General features: G+C 46.9%; 1 protein-coding gene across 3 annotated transcripts in view; it reads right to left on the bottom strand.

The window, feature by feature from the left end:
- Positions 1 to 25,409, bottom strand: part of MINDY4 (MINDY lysine 48 deubiquitinase 4) — a 109,425-nt gene that overhangs the window by 52,350 nt on the left and 31,666 nt on the right. For all 3 annotated transcript variants that reach the window (XM_019443729.2, XM_053896878.1, XM_019443730.2), the window contains exons 6-7: positions 6,839 to 6,897; positions 1,700 to 1,806 (exon numbers count right to left, since the gene is read on the bottom strand). In XM_019443729.2, the coding sequence (XP_019299274.2) occupies positions 1,700 to 1,806; positions 6,839 to 6,897 (166 nt within the window). The remainder of the gene's footprint in view (positions 1 to 1,699; positions 1,807 to 6,838; positions 6,898 to 25,409) is intronic.

Raw genomic sequence — 25,409 nt, 5'->3', positions numbered from 1 at the left:
CAGGGAGGGGTTCCCACCCCCTCCCAAGGCAGCCCCTCCATTTTTCCACAGCTCTGTCTTCCCCAAACTTCTAGATGACACTGATCTCACAGTTCATCTCCCATAAACCAAAGCCCCACCCTCCAGAGCCCCCGAAAGTGCCAACCCCTCCACCTGACCAGCCCTGGAAGGCAGAGCCTCTCCCTGGATACCCCCTCCTTATGCCAGCTCCCTCCTCTCTCTCCACCATGGTTTTACACCCAAGGTCTCTGAAGGGCCAACTCATGGGTTCTGTTGCCACCTCTCCAGGTCAGATCTTTCTTATAGATTCAGATTATTTCCTTCTAGAATCGGTTCTCTTTTGCTTTTCATTAAGAAAATCTCAGCGACAGAAGCATTTGTCAACATGTCGGCCCATCAACATGGGCTGGCGGCACACAGGAGAGAAGCCTGGGCGAATTCATCTATCAGGGTTTGCTTTTCCTTCTTGTGCCAACAACAATCATCCGTGTATTTGAACTGAGTTTTTTGAGAGCCTAGAAACTATAGGGACTTGAGTTTTCTGACTGAAGCCCATGTCTGTTCTCTTAATCACAGAACGACAGCCCCCAGCTAGGCACAGCATGGTCACCAGGTCACAGAGTTAACAGCCTGGAAACCTGGGTGCTATGGATGCCATGTGTCCTGAGCCCTCCTTTTCTCTGGGTGGGCCTTAGTTTTTCCAGCTGCTTTTGGAGATGCTACTGCTGGGTGGTCTGAAGTTAGGGGCCTCTAGGGCCCTTCCCAAAATAGGAGTGTTGTGTTCACAGCAAACAATCACAGCCTCATGGCTACAGATAGCCAGAGCACTTTTCCCAGGCTTGGGGCCATGTAAAAGTGTCCGACCCCCCAACACACACACCCATGCCCTCCATGGTTTGAAAGAAGGAAAGAAAAGGGAAGAGAGGAAGGGGAAGGGGAAAAAAAAAACCTCTAGAAAAATCTTTGACTTTTTTATCTGTGTGCTGAGTAAATAGGGGGTCAGCTGTGTCCCCAGACATTTTAGCTTTTCCTCCTGGATCCTGGCTGAAAAGCCAGTGGGATAGTGTAAGAGCAGCATTCCATCCCACAGGAACCACTGGCCAAGGGGAGGGGTAAGGCCATCTGGCAGCTGAGATGGTGAGGAATCCAGGGCATCCCTGCAGAGGAGGCCGATAAGGCCAGGAACCTGCCCCTTAAGTCCTCTCAAGTCCCTCCAGGAGGCCACTGGTGTGAACCCAGTGGTGCTGAGGAATTGTTAAAACCCTCCTGTCCTTCCCTCACTGCAAGCCCAGCCTAAGCCCAGCATGGGGGACGAGCGCTAAAACAGAGCCGCTCTAATGAGGACAATTCTCCCAGTGCCGTCACAAGTCTGGAGTGGCCCACTGCAGATGTGCAGAAGCGGCTCCGGGCCAAAAGAAGCACGAGACCCTGGAATGTTTGAGTGGGAGGAGGCTGTACCCACACTTCTTCCTGGAGAAGACCACACCCCCATTTTCCTGACTCTCAGTTCAGGTTCTTCTATACCACGCCCGAATTTCCACTTGAACAACGACTGAGACATAAGATGGTTGGGGTCAGGGGGATCATAACCACCTCACCCACACCAGTTCACATCAAAACAGCTTCAATTCACACCACACCAATTCACACCAATTCAAATAAAGACGTATGAACGCGCACTTTCAAGTTGACAACGCACCTTGGCCACTGAGAGGTCGATTGGCTTTGACACTATCTGCAGCTTGAGCATGGATGGGACTGGAGACAGGATGACTTCTTCCCTTACCAATTCATCCTCCACATCCTCTGAAAGAAAACCAGGGCATGTGAGCTCCTTGTTATGACCCACGGGGAACAGAATCAGAAATAACACCGCATGGATGAGTTTGAAGGAAGGGAGGGCTTCCCCACCCTCCACCTGCCTCTCCCCCTTGGGGCTCCCAGGCCTTCACAAGAAGGAAAAAAGACACAGTAAGGGCCCTGGTTCCTTGTCGCAGTCCCATGCTGGTCCATGGCACAAGGATGCCGGCGGGCACAAGGTGGTTACCGGTCCACTAGAAAGCTCTGCCTGTGGACACGCAGGGAGACAGGAGCCTGGGGCCGAAGCCATGGAGTTAGGCCCAGAAGAGCCTCACTTAGACACATTTCTTACAAAAGGTAGGCATGGCAAACAAACCTGTGCCTGAGGACAAACATGAAGAGGGCAGAATTAGGGGGGAAAAACGCCATTGTTCCTGATAAAATAACAACAGATTATCACTGTCGCAGCTTTCACTTACCAGCCACTTGTGTTTTAACGCCTAGGTCCCATAACAGCCCAGGACAAGGTAATTATTGTCACCCCTACTTGCAGATGCAAAACTGAGGCTTAAAGAAGTGAAATGACTGGCCTGACATCACACAGATGGAAAAGAGACACGATAAAACCCAGGCCAGCTCCTGATCGTTCTGTCTTCCTGCCAACCAGACCTCCCTGGACCTCCAGCTGGAAGGGCCACTAAGTCACCTGCCACTCACAGTCATCTTACAGCTGAGGTGACGGAGGCCCAGAGAGGGTCCCAGCATGGGTCTCCCAGCCGGGCCTCCCTCTCAAGATTGTACCCACAGCCATAGCATTTACCAGAACACTCAGAGGAAGGACCCAAGTGTAAACAATCCAAGGTAATAATGCTGGCAAAACTGAGCAGACCAGTCTCCAGAGAGCCTGTTGAACCATCCCTGCCTCCCATTTTCCTGAGACTAAATGATTATTTAAAAAGTACACCACACTACATAGAAATTTCTCAACATTATCTCCTATAATTCTGTATATCTAGGACTATAGAAATGTCATTGTCCCTGCCCCACTTCTTCTGGAGAGGCTATCCAAAGGCCAACACCCCCAGGACACATGTTTTATATCCCATTCTACAGGCTCCTTTTCTTCCCTTGGGGAGGAACAGGCACAGCAGCACAAGACCAGCTCCCAGAGTCCCAGTCCACTGAAAAGGAGACCCTCCCACCTTTAGGCTGAAAACAAAAATTAAAAATAAGCCTGGAATTTAAATGAGAATCTGAATTTAAATGCAAACTCTTCTTAGTTAGGGTCTCTGAAAAAGCCACCCTGTGACCATGGTCTTATAAAAGCACCCTGAAATAATGACGAGATGTTCACTTAGCAACATGCATGGGTCTTAAAAACAGGGTGCTGGGTAGAGAAGGCAAGAACACAAATAAGATATATACATATATATATATATATATATATATATATATATATACACACACACATATACACACACACACACACACACACATATATACACACACATATATATATCACAATATGATTTACATCCATTACAAATATATGCACACAAACACTATGCATTTTGCAAGAATATACACACAAAAACAGATACCAACTAAATACACGAGAATGACTGCTTGAGGAGAGGAGGGTCATGGGAGGGTGGGGGTGGGGCTAAAAAATGAAGGAAAGGCAGGAGAGAGAGAAGGAGAGAAAGCGAGGGAGGGAAGGAAAGAAGGATGAAGGGAGGAAAGGGAGGGAGGCCAAGGGGAAGGCTTTGCAAAGATCAATACTGAGAATGTTCCCTGAAGGAATAGAGATGTGTGATTAATTCAACCCTGGGCAGCTGAGGCCCAAAACAGAGTAGGGGAGAGTAACCTGAGTGATTCCACCAAGCCCTGAAGGGCTCCTTGCAATCACTCAGGCCAGATTGTTTCCTGGAGGCATAGAAGGGGCAGTATTTAAGCCTATTTGGAGGCTTCTGTTTAGTCTGAGGTTGTCCGGAAGGGAGCCCGAGCCGAAACGTGCCTGCTCAGGGCTCCATGAAGTAAATCTGAGGATGAAAGTTGGGGGCCCAGATTGGGTGGAGCCCCTAAAAGGAGGCAGCCTCCCTTGGCTTCTGCCAGGAGGAAGTTGGCCCCTGTGCAGGGATTTGGTTCAGGACCACATAGCAGGCCTCAGGCCCAGATGTGGTGGGACCGCCATGCAAAGGAAAAACAAAGCAGTCCAGAATGACATGTTGGCCAAGCAGACAAAACCATCTGCAAATGCCGGTGGTTTAAGAATGCTATTTTTAAGGCCCTGGTATAAGTGTCTGGTTGAAAGAAGCAAGGGAGCTTGCTTCCCATACCACTTTATTTACCCTTTGGAGGAAAACGTATATATGTGGTAATATATAATAAAGGTCCATATACCTCTTTTTCCAGGTACCCTAATCAGTACTTCCCGCTGACTACGGATATCTTCTCCTGGAAGTGCCCCACCACCCCAGACTCCAGAATCTCAGCACGGCACCCCTCCAGGCTTCGGTTTTGATAACAGACTCCATCTCCCCAGTCCTCCTCCAGGGACTCAGTCTGAGACCTTAGCCCTCTCTCCCACATCATGATGATCTAGCCTCCCGATCATTCTGCCTCCAGGATGTCTCATACCTCACCCCCGCCTTTTTCCCCTCCGCTGTTACAGGAATATGTCATTCTTCTTCTATCTGTTCATTAAGCACTTCATTGAGCATCCATGAGGTGCCAGGAATTATGTGGGAGAGTGGAGGTCCAGGATGAGTAAAGCATAACCCCTGCCTTCAAGGAGCACACTGCCTGGGGGCGGGGGGGTGGGGGGGCGAGAAGCCCAAATAATGGAACATGAGTTCCACTTAAAATAGGGACAGTGCGAGGGTTTTAAAAGCAGAAGAGAAGAGGTAAATAGCTCTTCCTTAAAGAGTCAGAGAAGCTTTCCATAAGAGCTAAATATTTGAGCAGGGTCTTGAAATACCCAGAGGATTTCACCAGATAGAACAGGGGCCCAATCACATCTTTTCTCGACTATTCCAAGAACCCCCTCCCTGGTCTTCCAATATCCAGGCTCTTACTCCTAAAATCTATCCTACGCACGTATCCAGAGATAGCCCCAAAGCCACAGCCCTGCATACATTACTGCCCCCACACAGAATTTTCAAGTGCTCTTTACTAGCTAATGATTTATGGTCAAGCTCATTAGCACAGCACTCAAATCATCCCCACTCTTCCACAACTTTGTTCCCAGCCTCATCTCCCCCTGACCCTACAACTTCCCCTCCAGGCCACTCACCTCAAGCCAATCACTCCCTCACCCTGCAGGCCTTGCATGTAAGGTCTGTTGCACATCTCTACTTGGCGAGACCTTGCTCAACATCCAAAGCCCCGTCTAAATACCACCTCATTATGCAAACCTCTGGAACCCACCACAGAACTCAGCTTATACGTGTCTAGAAGCAGTGATGAACTGCTGATCATCTGCTTTATATGTTGCTGTCAGAGGACACCTCTCTTCCTTTGTCCCACTCAACCTGGCCCTCCAAGAAAGCAAGCCCACTTTTTATTCACCTGAATCTGCTCAGCCTCATCTATGCCCTGACATATAACTGCTAACAAGTCTGTGGAACTGCAGCAAAGGAAAATGAATCAGGGTGGAGAAGAAAATGCCATTCCTCTAACCAAATTTTGTTCCTTTCTCCTCTTCACCCCAAAACTTCTGTCCCTTTCCCTTGGTGACTGCGTTCCATGATCTCTTACCTTCTATTTCTTTCTCCTTTTCTAAATCATTAGCTGAGCCACTAGCAAAGAGGGGTCTGCCTCCCTCTGGAAAACACACACACACACACACACACACACACTTCAAACAACTGAGTTCTGAGAGAATTGCTAAAAGCCTTCCTTCCAGTAGAAGTCCTTTGGGTTCTGAAGGCCAGGAAGTGCTTCGTTTTATGTCCAAACAGGAGTGGCTTTCACTGGAAAATCTTCAAGTGCAGTGCTTTACAGAAACGCTTCAGATGCCAGCATTTGCTGGCTCCGGACCTCATTCTGCATCGCCGTGGGCAGAACTGCCCCTTCCCGGGCTGGCCAAGTGATCCCCACCAGCCATTTCTGATGATTAAAACTCGAAGGAATTGTTACCTCTGACGCGAGCTGAGCAGAATAAATAAACCCCTGCCTCATCATTCCGAGAGGCCCCTGCCTTTCAACTTCATCAAAGCAAACTGTCAGACTGCACGTCGCACACAAGTAACTTCTAAAGAGAGCGCTGCTTTCTTCCTTTACTTTAAAAGGAGTGCTTAAAAGGAGAGGAAAGAGGAAAAGTCACTGAACGGCTGTCGTCTGCCAAGATGGCCAAACAGGTAAATCGCTGGCTTTCGGGAGAAGAGCAAATGTCAACAGCACTCAAGCCTCATCCTTTCGTGCCTGGTCACTGGTTCGCCATCGTCCATTCTACTGCTGCTTTGCCAAGCCCTGCAAACACATCGGTCTTCGGGCAGTGGAGAATTACACAAAGGCGAACAAAAGATTGCTTCCAAACTAAAGAGTGGGTGGACACGTTCTCTACCTTGATCTGAGACAGCAGTTACATGGGTGTACACATATGTGCAAATGCACTTAAGATGTATGTACTATGCACTTCACTGTATTTTATGCCTCAATACTACATTGATAAAAGTTTTTAAAGGATGGTCTCCCCCAGGCAAAGCTGTCGTCTAGAGACCTTTGTAGGTTCTGAATAGTCCTAAAAGAACCTCCAAATGCAAAAAAGGCTCCTCTGCATCCCACCCACCCCCCCAGCCCCGTGTGGGTCCAGAAATGCCCAGACTTCTTATAAGGATTTCTCCAGGACAGAAAGACAGAAAGCAGAAGAAGACAGCAACCCAAAAGAGAGAAGCCCGCTCTACTCACTGGGCCAGCCTCTCCTTCCTGAGATCAGGTGGGAGGAAAGGAGTCCCCACCCACTGCCTCCCAGACGGAGCAAATGAAGACCACTGGACCCTGATGGGCACAGCATACAGGCATCAGCTGCACTTACCAAGCTGCAAAACGCTCAGCTCCCCATCAGCCTTGCTGGACACTGGCAATTGATTTTTCCTAGAAAAAAAGAAAATGTCAATGTACCAGAGGAAAATATAAACAGCAGAGAAGAATGCAGGGAGCACTGGCTGGGGGTTCAGGAGATGGGTTCTCTCTAGCCCTGGCCCTGCCCCTCATATGTGCCTTGCCCCAGTCACTCTCCCTTCTCTGAGCCACAGGTTCCATATTGGATGGGACCAAATTGCCTCCAAAAGTGCCTTTCAATTCTGTATTCTCACACACACACACCAGCCAATACAGGATGATAAACCCTGTAGTTTGACACTTGCCAAGAACCAAAATGCAAGCGTATCTTGCTGATGTCATTATGATACTGCTAGAAAACACACACACCCACCCACCCCCACCCACCCCCCCACACACACACACACACGCACACACACACACACAAGTTCTTGTAATCACTGCCCAGATTTTTTTCATCTCATTCTATTTTCTTTTTTGTTTATTTCCTTTCTCCCAGCTTTTTTGTAAAGCTATCAGCTACCATTTATAAGAAACCTCTAAAGTGCACCAAAAACCTATTCTGTGATTCTGATTTGTAAGTTCAGGTATGTACATGTGGAGCTTTCTAAAAATGGCCCACCTGTATTTTAGCTCTCTTTAGATATTTTTCCCCCTCCAGCATGCATCGATTTGTACTAGAGTAAAATCTTTTCTTTTAAAGAATGTATTAAAAATAACAATATTACATCACTCTCTGAAAACCCATTCACTACGTTAAAATGACAGCTCTTTTGAACGTGGAATTGAAATATATTTTCCTCCAACATCCTTGCAGGGTAAGATATGATTGAAGTAACAATCGTAATCTTGCCATGGTTCGTTCTATTGAATTGGCTTCCTCCTGAAGATGTATTGAAGGGGTGTGAGTGGAAGACCACGGAGGACTCACGGTACCAAATCTGTGAGCACGTACTGCTTTGGACTCTGGGTTTCTTTTTCTGGTTCCAGAACACAGAGCTCCTTTCCCCACCCTCCCAGGCAGCCCTAATCCTCCCCCCACTGGCTCAAGCCTATTTTCCTCAATTCAAAATGGCAAAATTCCTATGTCCCTACACGACCAGGATTCTGCGAGCATTCTCCTGGGGACTGGTAAAAGAACAAGCTGGAAAGAGCATTTAAGGCCTGAAGGGGCAGTAGAAGGAGGTGACGGAGGAAGCAGTGCAGATGCTGTGTCAGAGCCCCTCTTCCCCAGCCTGCAGCAATGAGAAACAGCATGCTCGTCAGAAGCTTCTGGAAGTGTACCTCTCACACCGCAACTGGCTATGCCACTGAAGGCTGAGGACCGGAGTCCCACATTTATCTGTCCCTTCCATCACTCTTCCCTCCGGGGACTAAGGCAGAATGCCTCCCCCCTGCACCTCACTATCCGTTTCTGCAAAGTGACGACTGAGGCATGGTACTAAATGGCCCCTAACACCTGCCTTGAATCATTTCAAGCAGGGAACAGCAGGCACAAAGCCATCTCTGGACTACCCCGGAGAAAGAAACATCTCCCTTGTACCCCATCTCTGTTCTCTGCCTCTTCATCTGTCACCCGAATCATTGGAATGGCCTCCTCACGGGTTTCCTGACCCCCAGTGTGATGCCCCACCCCAGACCATCTTCACATGGGTGTCAAAGGCATCTCTCTAGAAAGCAAACCTGACCGTGCCACAGCCTGGCTGAAGTTCTTCCAGGGTTCCCCATCGTCACCACCAACAACAATATTTATAAAAATGACAGCAATCATAGCAGCAAACACTCTCCGACTCCTTTGACTGTTCTAGGCACTGTGCTGAGTGCTGTGCAAGCAACAAAAGCCATCTGCTCCTCAGGACGGCCTTATGAAGTAGCCATTGTGCTGAGCCTCAGAGAAGTCCAGTAATTTTCCCAGTTACACAGCAAGCAAGTGGCAGCACAGGAATTTGAACCCAGGCAATGACCCCAAAGACAAAGGCAGCAACCACCACACATACTGCTTCCTTAAAAAATAAAATCCAGGATGGAGTGTCTGGCTGGCTTAGTCAGCGGAGCCCACGACCCTTGATCTTGGGGTTGTGAGCTCGAGCTCCACGCTGCGGGTAGAGGTTACTTAAAAATAAAAATAAATAAACAACATAAAACAAAACCCAGGCCCATTAGGGTGCCCCATGGGCTATCATGACCTGGCCACCTACCACTCCACCCTCTACACCCTCACACTCCACGTGCATCTCCTGGATGCTGAGCTTCTCAGCCTCTGCCTCTATACCTTTTCATAAGCCCTTCCCTTCTGCTAGAATATACTTTGGCAAACTCATGCTAATCCCCTACAGCCCAAGTGGGATGCCACGTCTTTCTCAACTCCAAACGTGCATTCCTTCATTTCTTCACCCTCTCATTCAGCAAACGTGGCAGTTATCTGGCAGGCCAATCTCCCTGCCCAAAGGAGACCCGGGCATGCAAAAGGACGAGACATAAATTGCAATTTGACGTGGTGTAGTGGGCTGGACAACAGGCCCCAAAGATATCCTGTGAATAGTGCCTTATATGGCAGAAAAGACTTTGCAGAGAGCATTTACATTGAGGATCTTGGGATGGGAGAGGGTATCCTGGATTACCCAAGTGGGAACGATGTAGAGGGAAGGAAGCAGAAAGAAATACGACCCGGAAGAGGAGGGGTGGTATCACACCAGAGGCAGAGGTTGGAGGGACGCTCTCTGAAGACGGAGGAAGGGTCACAAGTCAAGGACGTGGGTGGCCATGAGAAACTACAAAAGCAAAGAAACAGATTCTCCCCTGGTGTCTCCAGAAAGAACCAGCCCTGCCAACACCTTGACTTTAGCCCCAGTGGAACTGATGTCAGACCTTGATCCTCCAGAACTTAGTGCCATAATAATAAACTCATGTTGTTTTAAGCCACTAAGTTTGTGGGAATTCGTGACAGCAGCCACAGGAAATGAATACATACGGTAAGAGAAATAAACAAGGAGGGACGAAGGACCATGGATTTTCTGGGTCAGGTCTGTACCCCTCATGCCCAGCACCTGGTCAGGGCTCCATAAATGGGTGCTAAGTACCAGAGTGACCCTCACAGAAGTGAGGTGACTCACACAAGGTCACGCAACTTAGGAGTGCCCAAGCCAGCACTCAAACCCAGGTTGCTGGCTCCAAATGCTTTATTTTGTTCTTTCTTCTATCTCATGCTTCCTTCCCCTGTCCGGAACCCTCCATGGCTTCCCATGGCCCACAGGACAAAATTCAAACCTCCCAAGTGGTCCCCTTGGCTCCTGGGGGCAAAGCCTTGGAGGATGTGGGTGGCCAAGAGCCACGGTGAGAGGGTGGTGATGATTTTCCTGCCGCATAGGGTACAGCCAGGCCTCTCCTGGGTCATGGGACTTCCACCCGGAGCGCCATCCATCAGCTGCAAAAGCCCAGCTCAGATGCTTTGTGCCCATTTCCCATAGATCTCATCACCAGAGGAGACTTCAATTATGCTCACACTCAGGGAATGTGTTTATTGTTCCTTTCATGTGTCCCTTTGTGGCATAAGCATTGCAAAGTTTAAAAGGTCAGTTTAAAAGCATGTTCTTGCCTTTGAGTGAAAAGCTATTATGCAAAACAATGACAAAAAGATAAATCAAGGAGTCAAAACACTTTTTCAAAATGTGATTGTGCAGATAACCCAGAGACATGTGTCAGAGTGTGCATCTAATAAATCCGCAGGAGCCGGGCTGTAGACACCCAGCTTGTCCGCTGTGTCTGAGGTCACCACTTCCTACCCAAGCTCCCTTTTGTGGCCCCGAGGGAGAAGCAAGGACCAGGGCACTGCAGGTGTTCAGGGCTACGCGGGGCCAGGACTCAATCCCACATAAGTGAATCTTGGCTGGGTAGGAAGAGCTACTTGGAGACCTGAGTTCTCATCCCTTCTCTCCCAAACTCTGCATGCCCGCAGGCAAGTCATTTACCCTCTGTGGGCATCAAGTGCCTCATCTGTCCCTCAGGGGAAGCCTGAGCATGCTGGTCATTGCAGGACATGACCAGGTGCAGGGGCTCCAAGAAGCCTGAGGTGCCGGGTCACACTAGTTTTGAAGACGCTCTACTGCCTCCTCAGTCCCACATTCTCAATACTTCACTAGCTCTTAACATAAAAAGAGATGAGGAGATGCTCCTTCCTGAATGTTTGGTACTGGACACATGGCTAAATAAGTTACGGAGTACAAAAGAAAGGTGTCCCATGAGAATAAAGATATTGACCACTTACTATATATTCTATTTGATGAAAACTCAGAACCCAGTGTGAACGGAGTCCAAATTGACCCCACTCACGCGGCACAGGAATCCAGAATAAATAACATAAAATTTTCCTGAGCCAGTGATATCCTAGCACACCTAACTAAAGCAATGTAAAATTATCTGGTGGGGCACTTCTACAAAGCAGGTCATACAAGATTCCCCAGGGGAGACAGATTTTTTTTTAAGCCCCACTGAAAATATGCTCAACACTAAAAACTGGTAAATATATGAGAAAATCATGCATCATAAGTGAAAGCCAGATGACACAGCCAATAGGACTCCCAAGAACTTGAGATGATAGAACAACAATCTAAAAGAGACTGTAATTAGAATAGGAAGACTTTTTAAAAAGGAATGGAAATCAGAGGCACCTAGCTGGCTCAGTCAGTAGAGCATGTGACTCTTGATGTCGGGGTTGTGAATTTGAGCCCCACACTGGGTATGGAGATTACTTAAAAATAAAATCTTTAAAAAAAAAAGAAAGAAAAAGGAATGGAAATTATAAGGAAAGACATAGACACTATACCAAAAGAATGAGCCATTTTGAAAAGTAAATACAATCATAGAAATAAAAAACTTATGGACATATAAGGATGGTAACAGATAACAACATAGGAAATTTACATAGAAAATGCCGTGAATCTGTGCTAGAGGAGGGAGTGAGGGAGGAAGACAGGGACAGGTCATGGACAGCTCTTCTCTGTATGACACCATCACCTAATAAATGTAAAAGGAATGAGAATATGATAAAAATTAGACAATCACCATTTTATAAACTCCTAATATGGGAAAAGATTATCAATGGATGGTAAAACCACTGGTTAAAAAGTTTTTGAGGAACAGGATAATCATCTAGTCTGAAAGTTACCGATTCCTCATTAATTGCAAAAGGGAAAATTTCCTTTATAATGATGGAGAGATTGGCAGGAACCACCTTAATGGAGTGATCCAATTTAGCATCAGCAGAAATCAAACAAGCTGACATTATGTGCTCCTGATGTGATGTAATGGGAAATACACAACATCACATATGTATTGTCCTTGCCCAAAACGTGTTTAACATAAACCTAATAATGAAACAGACATTATCTAGAATGTGGTCATTCCGTAAGACAACAAGACTATACGCGTGAAAAACTAAGAATAGAAAGGAAATTGAGATTAAAAGAGACTAGAGAGACATGACAGCCAAATGCAGGTAAACCTTGAATGGATCCTGGATTGAAACAACTAAAGCCTAAGAGAACGCTTTGGAGCCATGTGGGGGAAATCTGATTATGGGCTTTATGTTAGCTGATGTTACGGAAATTTCTTGGGTGCCTTAATGGTACTGTGGTTAGGCAGTAGAACATTCTTGTCCTTAGGAAATGCAAGCTGTGATATTTAGGGATGAAGTGCCACAATGTCTGAGTTTTACTTTCAAGGAAATCATCAAAAATGTATGGGTTACAAATATGCGGAGAGGGGAGAAGGGAGAGGGAGAAAAAACAAATGCGACAAAGTCCTAGAATCACTTAATGTAGGTGAAGGTCGTATAAATGTTCATTTTTCCATTCTTTCAACTTTTCTATAGGTTAGATCTTCTTTAACATTGGGGGGAAACTTGGGGTAAGCTTAAACAGGAGATCAGATACAATGAAGAGATAAGAAATTACTAGGGGCCATCAGATGACATGATCTGGAATGCAACTCAATCCAAAGAGATCAAATATATGAAAGAGCAAATAAGAGACATGGAGGGAAAAAAACTTTAATTCCAATGCCCATGTAAAAGGAGTTCCAGAAGGAAAAATAGAGGGAGTGTGAGAAAGGATAACTGCTAAGAACTTAGCAGACATAAACCTCACAGAAACCTAAGAAGCCTCAAATGGCACATGTGGAAATAAATATACTCCTAGAAATGTCATAGTGAAATGACCAGAATATTGACGACAATGAGAAAAATCTTAGCGGAAAGGCAGGCTATCTATAAACAAAAACTATTTTAATAAAAGACATCTTTAATATTCAAAATATTAAAGGTAAGGACAAAATGAAGACATTTTCAGAAAATCACTGAAAAAGTTTACCATCACAGACCTTCACTGAACAAACCACTCGTGGACTTACTTTAGCAAGAAGGAAAGTGAACCCAGAAGAAAAGAGCAGGAAGAAAGCAGTGGCGAGAAAAAAAATCCATAAACATGTAGATAAACCTAAATGAGAGTCGATGATAAAAAATTAATAACAATAGCACTAGTTAGGGGGTGGTTAAAAACAAAGGGATAACGTTAGACAACAATACACAGGAAACATGGGAACGGGAAATGAGCAACTGAAGCTTTCTAAAATCCTTGTATTTTTTGAGGGGGTAAAGAGATTGATTCAACTGAAACTTTAAGTCATTATGATAAAAAATATTTTAAGAGTTACTGCTAAAACAGTAAAAACATATTTATATAACTTCCAAATCAGAAAGCCCAAGAAGAAAAAATAAACACCACTTGATTCACAAGAAAGTGCCACTGTGGAAAACAGGTTGGCAGTTCTTCCAAAAAACTGAATATAGAATTACCACATGATAGACTTCTACTCCCAGGTATATACCCCAAAGAAGTGAACACAGGGACACATGTTCATAGCAGCACTATTCTCTATGGCCAAAAGGTAAAAACAACTCAAATGTCCACCAGTGGAAAAAAAAATGTCCACCAATGGATGAGTGGAGAAACAAATTGTTGTGTACCCACGCAATGGAATATTATTTCACCCTAAAAAGGCATGAAGTACTGACACAGGCTACAACGTGGAGGAACCTCGAAAACATGATGCTAAGCAAAAGAAACCAGAGACAAAAGGTCACATACTGTATGATTCCATTTATGTGAAATATCGTAGATTGGGAGTTGCCAGGGGTGAGGGAATGGGGGCAGAAATGGGAAGAAACTGCTGAATAGGAAGAGATTTACTCTGAAGAGAAGAAGAAAATGTTTTGGAACTAGACAGAGGTGATGATTACCCAACATTCTGAATGTACTAAATGCCACTGAATTGTTCGCTCAAAAATGGTTACTTTTAAAAAAATAGGAAAAGAAGAGGAAGAAAAAAGATTAAAAAAAAAAAGCATGGCAGCATGAAAGTACAGAATACAAATGAATTCAAGTGTATCAGTAATTATAATAAAAGCAAGCAAATTCAACGGGCCAGTTCAAAGAGACACTCAGACTTTTTTTTTAAATAGCAATATGCTGTTTTGTATCACAAGGTACGTGACACAAAAGGTGAACCATAAAGCCTGGGGAAAAAAATAGATCACTTGTGGGCCAACCATTTAAAAGCTAACGTAACTGATGCTGTACCATCAGATTAAAAATAGACTTTGGAATAAAAAGCATTATTAGTGATAAACCTACAGAATAACAAAAGGAAATTCAACAGGAAATTCAATAACAAAAGGAATTCAACAGGAAAATTTAACCATTTTCAACCTCTATAAAATGGGTTAATTACAGTCCTACCTCAAGCGACTGTGGTGGCAATGAAACAGGCTAATCCATCAAGTACTGAGAAAAGTGCCCAACACAGAACTGCCACATGCTCGCAAACACAATGAAACCTCGATTCCAAACACCTAAACGTATAAATACAAGTGCAAAACTATGAAATAAAATAACAAACAACTGCATCAGCCATGAGTCTGAGGCAGATCTTGGCCAAGAAAGGATTGAAGTATATTTTAACATTAGACAGTCCAGGAGCACCTGGGTGGCTCAGTCGGTTAAGCGTCCGACTTCGGCTCAGGTCATGATCTCATGGGTCTGTGTGTTCGAGCCCCGCATCAGCTCTGTGCTGACAGCTCAAAGCCTGGAGTCTGCTTCGGACTCTGTCTCCATCTCTCTCTCTCTACCCCTCCCACCCCTCTCTCTCTCAAAAATAAGTAAACATTAAAAAAAAAAAGAAAGAAAACCCAATAATGTAATTCACACCAACAGAGGGAAAAAATGGAAAACGATCTCAATAGATGCAGCAAAAACATTTGATTAAAAAAACTCATACATATTTTTAAAATAAAACCTAGCAAAGAGGCGCCTGGGTGGCTCAGTCAGTTGAGTGTCCAACTCTTGATTTTGGCTCAAGTCATGATCTCACGGTTCATGGGATCGAGCCCCACGTCGGGCTCCGTGTTGAGTATAGAGCCTGCTAAAGATTCTCTCTCCCTCTCCCTCTTCCCCGCCCCCACTCAAAAAATAAATAAACCTAGCGAGCCCAAAGGACAAGAAGGGTTTCGCTCTACTTGACATATATGTACTTCAACCCGACCAGACATCCTAACACTGAAGCCCTGGAAGCAGTAGCCAGCTGAGGATGTCACACCCCACGGGACTCGAAGTCTCCCAGAGGTGCACCAGAGGCAGTGCAGCAAGACAAGCGAGACCGACGAGCCGGCGGGGGCTGCAGAGCCCAGGTTTGCCGACACAGGTTTAGCACCCTTGCTACTGCCCAACTCCCAGCAGCACCTCCTTTCAGGACTAGACGGTAATGAAGCAGAGAGCTATTCCACGGTCAGTGGACACAGAGGCACTGGACGGACAAGCCACAGGACCAGCTCGTGCCAGAGAAGATGCATCGCTTCAAGTTGTGATCGCCTCCGAGTCTCAGCTTCCCTTTTGCCAGAATCGTCTTTGGGAAGCTACGAGGGCCCTAACACCTAGTGATTCCGGACTTCGGCTCTCGGGACCCACCCCTTCCCCACCTGCAGACACTCCTTGGACACAGGAGGGGGTGGGGGTGGGAGGAGAGCAAGTCCTTAGGGGGCGCCCTCAGAGGAACAGCTGTGTTAGGTTCTTTTCCTCACAGTGACCTTCCACAGCCTGTGCTGAAATAAAGCCTCTCCTTAAGGACTGAACTTCGGAGGAGTAAGCCTTAATGAGGCAGATCCCTGAGGGCCAGCTGATTTAAAAAGAATTAAAAAAAAAAAAAATCAAAGCTCTCTATAGAAAAAAAGACTCTTCACTTTCCTGCTCTCCAGTTCTCTTTGGCTTCCTACAGAGGCTCAGCCAAGCTCCCCCAGGTAAAGGTACAGAATCATGGTGACCTAGATTGGGAAGAAGCTTGGGGGTCACCCAGCATAACCTTGGTTTGATGGATGAGGAATCTGAACTCTGGGGAGAGGAAGGGAGCTCATCCAACGTCCCCACCGCCCAGATGCCCCCCGGGGGATCCATGTCCCAATCTTGAGAAGCCCTCTATCTCCCTGGGCAACCCAATCCACAGACACTTTTTAAATTAAGCCCTAAAGAACAGGAGGCCTCATGAAAGGTGGGGCTGTTGAGAAGTCATCCTGCGCAGGATCACAATGTTTAACCGATCTCAGTTTCATACCCTGCAGTTGCCAATTCCCAAACTGTTGACCTTCACTATATAAAAGGAATCTTTTTTTTTTTCTTTCCCCCTCTCTCTTTTCTTTTTTCTTAAGGATGTGGAAAACTTGACTAGAATTGCCTGGTCTGACATTTCCTGTGAGAAAGCACTCTGCTTGGAATACTGTGAAAGCAATCTGCCTTAACAATTCAATCCAAATAAATTATCTTCCTGAAACTAGTGAAAAAAAGTTAATTGGGAATGGGGCTGCATACCCAAGTCTCTCTCATCCGGGTCCATGATGACGAAGGTTGGACAAAGATAGGGATCGCCCGGTGAGGACAGATCTGGGGAAGGGGAGGGGGCACGGATGGCCCCGCATCCTCCTGGAAAAGCCATCTGCTCAGCCCGTCTAGCTGGAGAGAACACACGTACTCCAGCCTCCTGGACCATTGTTCTTTCGGGGTGACGATTTCTCAGCTTAACTATCTTTCCGTATGTGCCCTTCCCCACAGGCTTTGGCACACACCCTTGATGAGAAGTGTGCAGAGCCAGAGCAAGATCTGAAACCAAGTCCAACATTTATTTCTCTTTCCTTGAGTCAGGCCGGATTCTGGCACATTCCAGAAACAGAGAAGAAATTTACCCAGTTACCAAGACATCAGACTGGGAGGGTTCCTTCAAGGGCACACAATTCACAAAACAAAACTGTACTAGGTGTGACCTTCCCTCGTATTATTCTCCCCTTCTCCCAATTGGCACAAGGCCTTAGCATACAACTGGTGTTTAATGAATGCCTCCTCTGAAAGCTGACAAGTTCTCAGAGTTCACCTAGATACGGCTCTTCCATCTGGAAGGGCTGGAAGGGCCAATCCAGACCATCTAACGTAATCCCGCAGCCCTGTCAGGGATAGGAGTAAGGTGGTGCAGAGCTTTTGCTAAGGACCCTGGCTAGTGGGCAAAGCCAGAAACAGGACTCTCATCTCAGTTCATTTTCATCTATCCCACGCTGGATATCGGAAGCACTGATTACACTTCCTTAAGACCCGAACGCATTAGGACAGGTTGACTGCTCTTCCCTTAAAGCCGCTCGCAGGGGCTTTGCAGCTCTCCCAATTGCTATCTCTTGCCCTTCTCACAGGCTACACTCTCCTGGGTGTGGCTGAGCTCAGTTCCACAAGGAGACTGGTGCCCAGAGGCAGACGTTGCCCAACAGGAAGCGAAAAAGTGGGTAGAGCTGGTGTTACACCAGGGAAAGAAAAATATCCTCTTGAAGGAAAGTGGTCTCTATGGAGTGGATCTCTGGAGCATGGCCAAATTCACTGAACTATTCATTCACCTGAGCTATGCAGTTCACCAAGCAGAATGCTGCTAGTCCACGATCTCCCTTGGTCTTGTCTCCTCCCCTCTGCCCACCAGCACATGGCTGCACAGCTCAGCCAAACTTAGCCACCATGAGATGTTGGGTGAGGCCAATGACCACGGCCAGAGCTAGAGATGTGACATGGTGCCTGGCTCACGCCACAAGGGCCCCGAGGTGTGAGCCCCAGACTGCACACCCAGCAACTGGGATCACAAGCCTGCCTCTGATTAGGTCTCCCGGCCTCAGAGGGAGGACCCAATGGCAAGGCTCTACCAGAGACAGAGACTAGCCCTGGCCCTGCCCTCCCCAAGGCTGGTATAAGAGCCCAGGATGGAAAGGATTGCCTCTACAACCTTGGCCCTGTCCCAGGGAGTCTATAAAGTCACACTTGGCATTATAAAGGGGAAGGTTCTGACATGCCACCTGAAAGACATTACATAAGAGTTGCCGCTGGTTTCCACCGTGGATTGGAAAGCTGCGTGGAGATGTTTACTTAGCTGCTAGGGGCAGCTGCTTTGGGGCACTGTCCCTGCCCTGTTACTGTCCTAGTAAAAGCCAACACATCCAGGGAAGGAGCTGTCCCAATGACAGAGGTCGACTTTCTCCAAGTCTCATTAAACAGTGATTCCACTTGGGTTCCGTGTGGCTAAATATGTCAAAGAGTGGCCTAAAACAACTTCTGCGATGAAGTATTTCCATTTTGAACACACAAAACTCTCCCCTGCATAAGCAGTAATAAAAGAGCCATGAGTCACAAATCTGAAACAATGCTGTCTGGGTGCGTTAACTTCTTCTCAATTTTAAAATGGAGAAATTTGAAAAAATAAAATAAATTTTAAGACACATAAAAATAAAAGAGAGAAATTTGGGTTCATTTCCTTTTAGAAAACCTTTAGAGTAGGTTTACACTTCAACAATTCTTCTTGTTGGAGCTCATGTCTTCCCCCCAAGTGGTCCTAGATGGATATCACCTTCCCTAGGCTTCTATTTTCCTTCCTGTTACATTCTAAAGCTTCTAAATGTTCCATAGTTTTGTCCTTACGATAAACATGATTTATCTGGGCGTTCAGATCGACTTCACCAAGCCCTTTCAAAGCATAGTTTTTCATTTAATTCCCTCCAGAGGCCTATGTGGGAAGCGGCATTTTCACAAACGAGAACACTGAGGCCGAGAAAGTTGGAAGTTGTCTGACACAAACCAGTTCCTGACACACAGGTCCATGGTCAAGTGAGGAAAACAAGCGCCGATAGAGTGCATCTTTCACACAGCGTTCGTGTTAAACGCCAGAATTTTATTTCAAGATTATATCTACATTTAAATTTTACGAAATTGGTTTTAACATTCCCACTTGGCCAGAAAACAAAATAACAACAACACCACACTGAACAGCATGTGACTGGCGGTGACGTTGACGGGGCTTAAGCTCCACGGGCCCTCACCTACGCAGACCCCTTCCCAGAGGCCCAAGCAATGTGCTGGCGTGGCCTTCTATTTTTATCAAATTTGCAAAAATGAGATACTTTTATATTCTTCGTCTTAAAGAGGCTGCCAAAACAGTTTACGTTTCAGGCTCTCCACGCTTGGACCTGAACCAAGTTGGTCCCCCAGGGTTCTGTTTTCTGTTTCCAACTTTGTTTTTATGTTGCTGACCTATGAACTCCCGGTGACCCACTGTACCAGATGTCTGACACCACAAGGACTCCTCCGACCCAGAGACCCTGTCATTGTCTTGGCCTCATTCATACTGAGGAAGGCCCAGCCAAGACTGGCTCTCAGAACATCTCTTTCTCCCAGCTCACAGTGCCCCATCACAAAAGAGGAATCTTCAGGAAATTCTGACCTACTCTAAAAGCACAGAGAACAGGTTGTTTTCTGGAAATTTCTTAGAAAAAAAAAAAGAGAAAGAAACATGCTGCTTTAAAACCAAGTTAGCTTTGCTAACTTTGAGCATTACGCCACTCACACACATAAAACCAGAGAGCTGTGGAATTTCCATGGGTGGACCAGCCCCAACTCAGGACGAGCACACCCTAAGCTAAAATTAGATGTGTCCCTGAGCCAGTTCGGCTGCTTCCCTGTGCCTCTTCTGGCAGCCATTTTCACTCGAAATGGGGTGTGAGGGTCCCTGGGTACCAACCAGAGTGTGGGTCCCCTCCCTCCCCACCTGCCGGAGTTACAGCCTCTGCCTCTAATGAAGAGTTCCCAGCTATTGAGCACGGGTGGTTTCTGTGCAGGAAGCCCAGCGGATGGGGGTATTCAGTGGGGAGCTGGGACACTGCCCAAAGGTAGGGAATCCACGCTGCAACTTGACGAGCGAGCACTAAAGCTGAGGAGCCCAGAGAACACCTCACACAGAAGTCAGGAAATGGGGACTTAGAATTTTAGCACAGGACAAGTATTCCTTCCCAATTCCTTAAGAGGTAACACATTAGTGTGAGTTTGTAAAAAGGTGGGGGGCGGGGGGAAGAAATGCAAGGAGCACAGTCTTTTCTACTTAACAGAGAAACTTCTGCTGAAGCAGAATGAAGCGCTTTGGCAAGGCTCTGGCTTCCCTGGTTTCTAAGGATCTGAATCCAAATAACACAAGAATGAGACTGAAGGCACACGCCCTCCAAAACCACACCTAGACTCCTTGCTTCCCCAGGCTGCACCCTTCTGCCACCCATCACCTGTCCCCAGGGGGGCAAACGTGAGGGGCCAGAGATGGCAGCCCCTTCTGGACCGTGTGGGCGAGAAATGGCCCCGGCAGCGCAGCCGACAGGAAGAGCTTTGACCAAAGGTATCTGGAGCTTTTTCCAGAACAAATATAAAAACCATGTGAAGCAGCTGGACTCACGTCAGGCAGTCTCCTGTTGGAAATGTCACGTTGAGCCTCACGATGTGGGTGTAATAAAAAAAGAAAAAAAAAATCGGAGGTTGCAAGAAAACATCCGGAGGGTCTGCAGAGGGAAGACCCAGGCAGCTTGTACTGCCAGCTTGTGGGTGTATGGACTCCGGTCCTGGCAGTGTGGGTAGGGGAGGCCGGAGCTGGGGGACAGGCAGGCGTCAGCTTCGAGTGCCCACCAGGATGACACTGAAGGAAGCTGCTTTCTGTGTATCTGGACCAGGTGTATGGACTATTGTTTCTGCAACAGCCACTGGTTCCTTGGAGACCAAAGGGCTTGAGGATGCCCACATAGGACAGAGAAGGGGCTGTCATACCACTTGCCGGGCATGTTGGGGCATTCCCTCGGTGCTTCTTGGGCTGGCCCTGGGCTCTGTATCATCACCTCGCCCAGATTCCAACCTTTAACGGCACACCCCGACCCTGTTACACTTCTTTAGGATCTTTTCTGAGAGATAAAAGATAGATTCTATTGACTAGTCATTTTTCCTATGTGCTCCATGCGCGTTTTCCCTTTTTAATTGGAAAACTATTGAACCTACAGGAAAAATGAAAGAATAATACAATGAACACCAGTATACCCTTCACTCATAGGGACAAATCATTAACATTTTACCACATTTGCTTTTCTCCCTCTCCTTTCCTCTCTCCCTCCCTCCCTCCAAACACATGCAGACACACAGAAACACACACACTTCTTTTTTGTTTTTTGCTGAACCATCTGAAAGTGAGTTATAACGTCATCCCTAAATACTCCATCCAGCCTGTATCTCCTAAGAACAAGGACAGTCTCCTACAAAACGCATGTGGGGTTTATTTGCATAACACCACTTTTTAAAGCCACGATCCTCATTTAGGCTCTCCCACATCCCGACATCTGGTAAATACACCTTTCAGAGTTATTTTCTTTAAAAAGATGGAGAGAACAATCATAATGTCTTTATTTAATGGGCCAGCTCCCCTTTTGGTTTTTATCTAAAATGGATAATTTCAACTTTTCTTTTCTTCTTTTAAAACACTCCTAGGAGTGTAATGGGTTTTAAGGATGCCTGACTGTCCACATCTAGGCTACAAAGCGGCCTAAGATTTGTCAAGAAGCTGAGGGGGGGCCGGGGGGGTGTGGAGAGGCTCTGGGTTGTAGCACCCAGATGGATTTCCTTGACTTCCGCTGGCCTTGGTTCCTAGACACTTGTCAAAATGCCCATATAAGTTCATCTGCCCTCTATAGAGTGGCTTGTGGAACGTGGATGTTCAGTGAGCCATTGCTCCGTGAGGAGGGGAATATGAAATTATGAAGGTGATTGTAAGGCCTGCAAAAGAGCCTCCAGTCTCAGATGATGGCAGAGAACTTGGTCATGGTGTCTATTCAGAAAGTTTTTTGGTTGGTTAATTTTTTTTTTTTCTCATACAAAAGAAATTTTATTCGAAGGCAGAAAAGCTGAACCCAGTAGATTATAGGAATGCCACCCTCCTCTCATGGAATTCCCATTTCTCTTTACACCTTCACAGAACCTAACGCAGCCCTGAGGCCCAGTGCAGTAGCCCTGAGATGGAAGACCACAGCCACGGGGGCCCAAGCAAGGGCAGCCAACTGTGGCAGCCTAGGGGGAACTTCTAGAAAAGGGACAGGCAGGAGCACACATCTGTGTCAACCTCAAGAGCTTTCAAATGAGGGCCCAGCCTCACCTTGGCCTTGAGTGTGAAAGGGAGGAAATGCCTCATGGAAGGCAAATTTAATCTACAAATGCTCCCTGAAGACCTACTAAGTGCCTGGCCCCAGGGAGGAGACCCGTCCTGAGGCACAGGAACCCAGGTCATGCTCCTCTTCACCGCCTTTGGCCATGGCCCACATGGCCCACACAACAGATCGAAACATTTCTCTTTGACCATCATAATCTCCCATAATCTCTAATCTTACTTCCCACCTCTTCCTTACAAAATTTCCATTTATTCAGGAATATATCCATCCACTTAAGAAACAGTGTGTTTTGGACAACCAAAGAGTAGGAAAGATAGCCAGTATTTATTAACTATTGTGGGCCAAATATTCTGTATACATTATTTCCCTTATTCTTCATGACAATCCCGTAAAAACAGGTATAATATCCCATTTCTTAGATGAAGAAACTCAGTCACAAAGAGATAAACAAAAACATCATGCCCGAGGTCACCCTGTTAGTAAGTGGCAAATCTGTCCAATTCTAAATCCCAGGTTCTTTCAACCTCACCAGGCTGAGAGTCACTAAATCTGTTAAAGATGGAGAGCCCTGTTTCAAAGTCTCAAAACTCGATAAAACGCAACGTTTTCCAAACAGCAGTCCTCAATAACTTAACAAAGCGTTGCTTCATTGGACTAAGTTTCAAATAACTCAAAAACCCTTCTGAGCAGAACTGGCTCTTTCACTGGGGCTTTCAAAGCTACTCTGAGAACTTGTAATGCCCCAGGCCCGGCATCACGACCTCAACTACCGTTGTGGAGAGTGCCAGAAAATGAATCTGGATACTGTCAGTGCAGCCCCTCCCAGACCCAACCCAAGGACACACTTCCTGCCTCTTGGGAGTCTCTGTGAATGGCTGGTTTCTCCTGTGTGGCTGGCACCCAGCCTTGGGCTTACAAACATCCTCACATCTCTCCGGTCCTGGAAAAAAAGACCCTGTTCCTTGACCCTCCCCGGTCTGGAGCTGCCATCGTGTCCCCGTGCTTCCCTTCACCTCTAAGCTTTTCAAAAGCTCCACGCTCTGTGTAGATGACCTCACCCACACCATTCCTCGATCTGCAGCAGTTGGCCTCCTGCCCCCGGTACCCTCCTGAAAGAGCTCTCTCCAACACTTCTTCTGTCAGCACACCTGGCGTGTCCTCCCCCAAGGGAGCACAGAAGCGTGGGATTAGTGATTCTGCGGACAGAAAAAGTCACCTGAAAGTAGCAGGCAGCATCTGTTCCAGGCCAGGTGCCGCAAGGCTCCCAGCCTCTCCTGAGGGTCCAAAACTGTCACCTTCCTGCTTCCTAGAGACCCTCTCTTCCCTCACCTCCGCAGTCCTCCTGCTCTGACCACTGTTTTTCCTTATCACACCGAACACATGGCTCTCCCACTCAGGATTTGGACCCAGGTGCCTTTACCACGTACCCTTGGCAGTGCCCATCGCTCCAAGGACTTCAGCTTTTGGCCCCATGCCAGTACCTCTCATGCTTCCATTAAGCGTTTCCCGGGATCTACACTTCTGCCCCACACCTGACTGTGGACACGAAGGCTCAGCTGGGCATGCCCGGGATCCGACTCGCCTCCCCTTCAGGGCCCCATCTCTGCTACCTGCGCACCCAGCCTCCCGGCCCTCCTTGGCCCACAGCCACTATACCAGTGTGCCCACCTCTTGGCCCCTGCTTACACTGTCCCCTCAGCAGGGGACGCCTCTGCCTCCTAAACTGCCGGATCAACTCTCCAAGTCCTCACAAATGGCAGCTCCCCCACAGCCCTTCTTCCCAAGACAGGGGCCTATGGACAGTGGTTGAGACTGAGGCCCCAAGAGCCAGACCGTCTGCATGAACTCAGACCGGTTGGTCATTCTGTGCCGCAATTTCCCCACCTATAAAATGAAGACGATAACTCTCCCCATGTGGCTATCGGGATTAAATAAAGTAATGTATCTAAAGCTCTTGCCACAGGACTTGTCAAATGTGAGTGCTCAAGAGCTTAATTATCCCTGAAATAATCCAGACCTTAGTTCCATGGCTCTCTGCCCTTGTCCCCTTGTCACTTGCCTTTTTTTAATCCTGTATGACCATCATTTGCATGGATGTCTCAGCCTCTTTGGGACAGGAACCTATCCATCATCTCTCCTTCCAACACTAGTCGAACAAGCAAGACGTACTCCATAAATGCTTTGTTGAATTGAATAAAATTAAATAACATGTATTTAGATTGAGATCAAAAACTGTTTACTCTATTGGGAAAAGGCTCCACTTCTGAGGGACCCATGGCTGCAAAAGTGGCCTCAACAGGAAATGGAAGGAATCCCATGGCTTTAGTAACTTCTTGTGGAATGAGCAGAGAAAACAAAGTAGAATTTTCTGGAACGAGGCACACACATGGAATCCAGCTATACAGGAAACTGCCCTGGCAGGCCATCTTTGCGATCTGAAGAACTCTACCCAAAATGCCCTTGACAGAACTCAGGATCAAAGCCCATCTTTCTACAGTAGAGGCACCAGCCTGAGTGAGTCACAGCAGTATTCCATCCCACGGCCGCTGTTTGGGAAAATGAGCTGGGGAGTCACAAGGGAAGGTCTGCTCCATCAGAAGAGAAAGGGATTTAGCAGGGGAAAGACATCATCAGCTCTCTCTGCCCCAGTCCCCGAGGCAGTTAGCCTAACAAGGTTACACTCAGGGTGCTAGCAAGAATGCCCATATTTTCCCTAAACCAAAGCCCCTTCCCAATCTTTAGGGAAAGCTATGAGCTTAGGCTCTTTCTATATGAGCCCCCATAGATGCACATCATCCATAAATGTCTACAAATGCAGCAGAACGCAATACAGGCTCCAGAAAAAAAAGGGTTCAGGAGGCTCCAGAAAAAAAAGGTTCAGCTGAACCACCAACTGGGTGGTTCAGTTGGTTAAACATCCAACTTTGGGTTTCGGCTCAGATCGTGATCTCATGGTTTGTGA

This window comes from Panthera pardus, unplaced genomic scaffold (genome assembly GCF_024362965.1).
Source record: "Panthera pardus isolate Hobbes unplaced genomic scaffold, ASM2436296v1 HiC_scaffold_8, whole genome shotgun sequence".
NCBI lineage: Eukaryota > Metazoa > Chordata > Mammalia > Carnivora > Felidae > Panthera > Panthera pardus.
The sequence above is the reverse complement of the archived record's forward strand: the minus strand, read 5'-3'. Positions and strand labels throughout refer to the sequence as shown.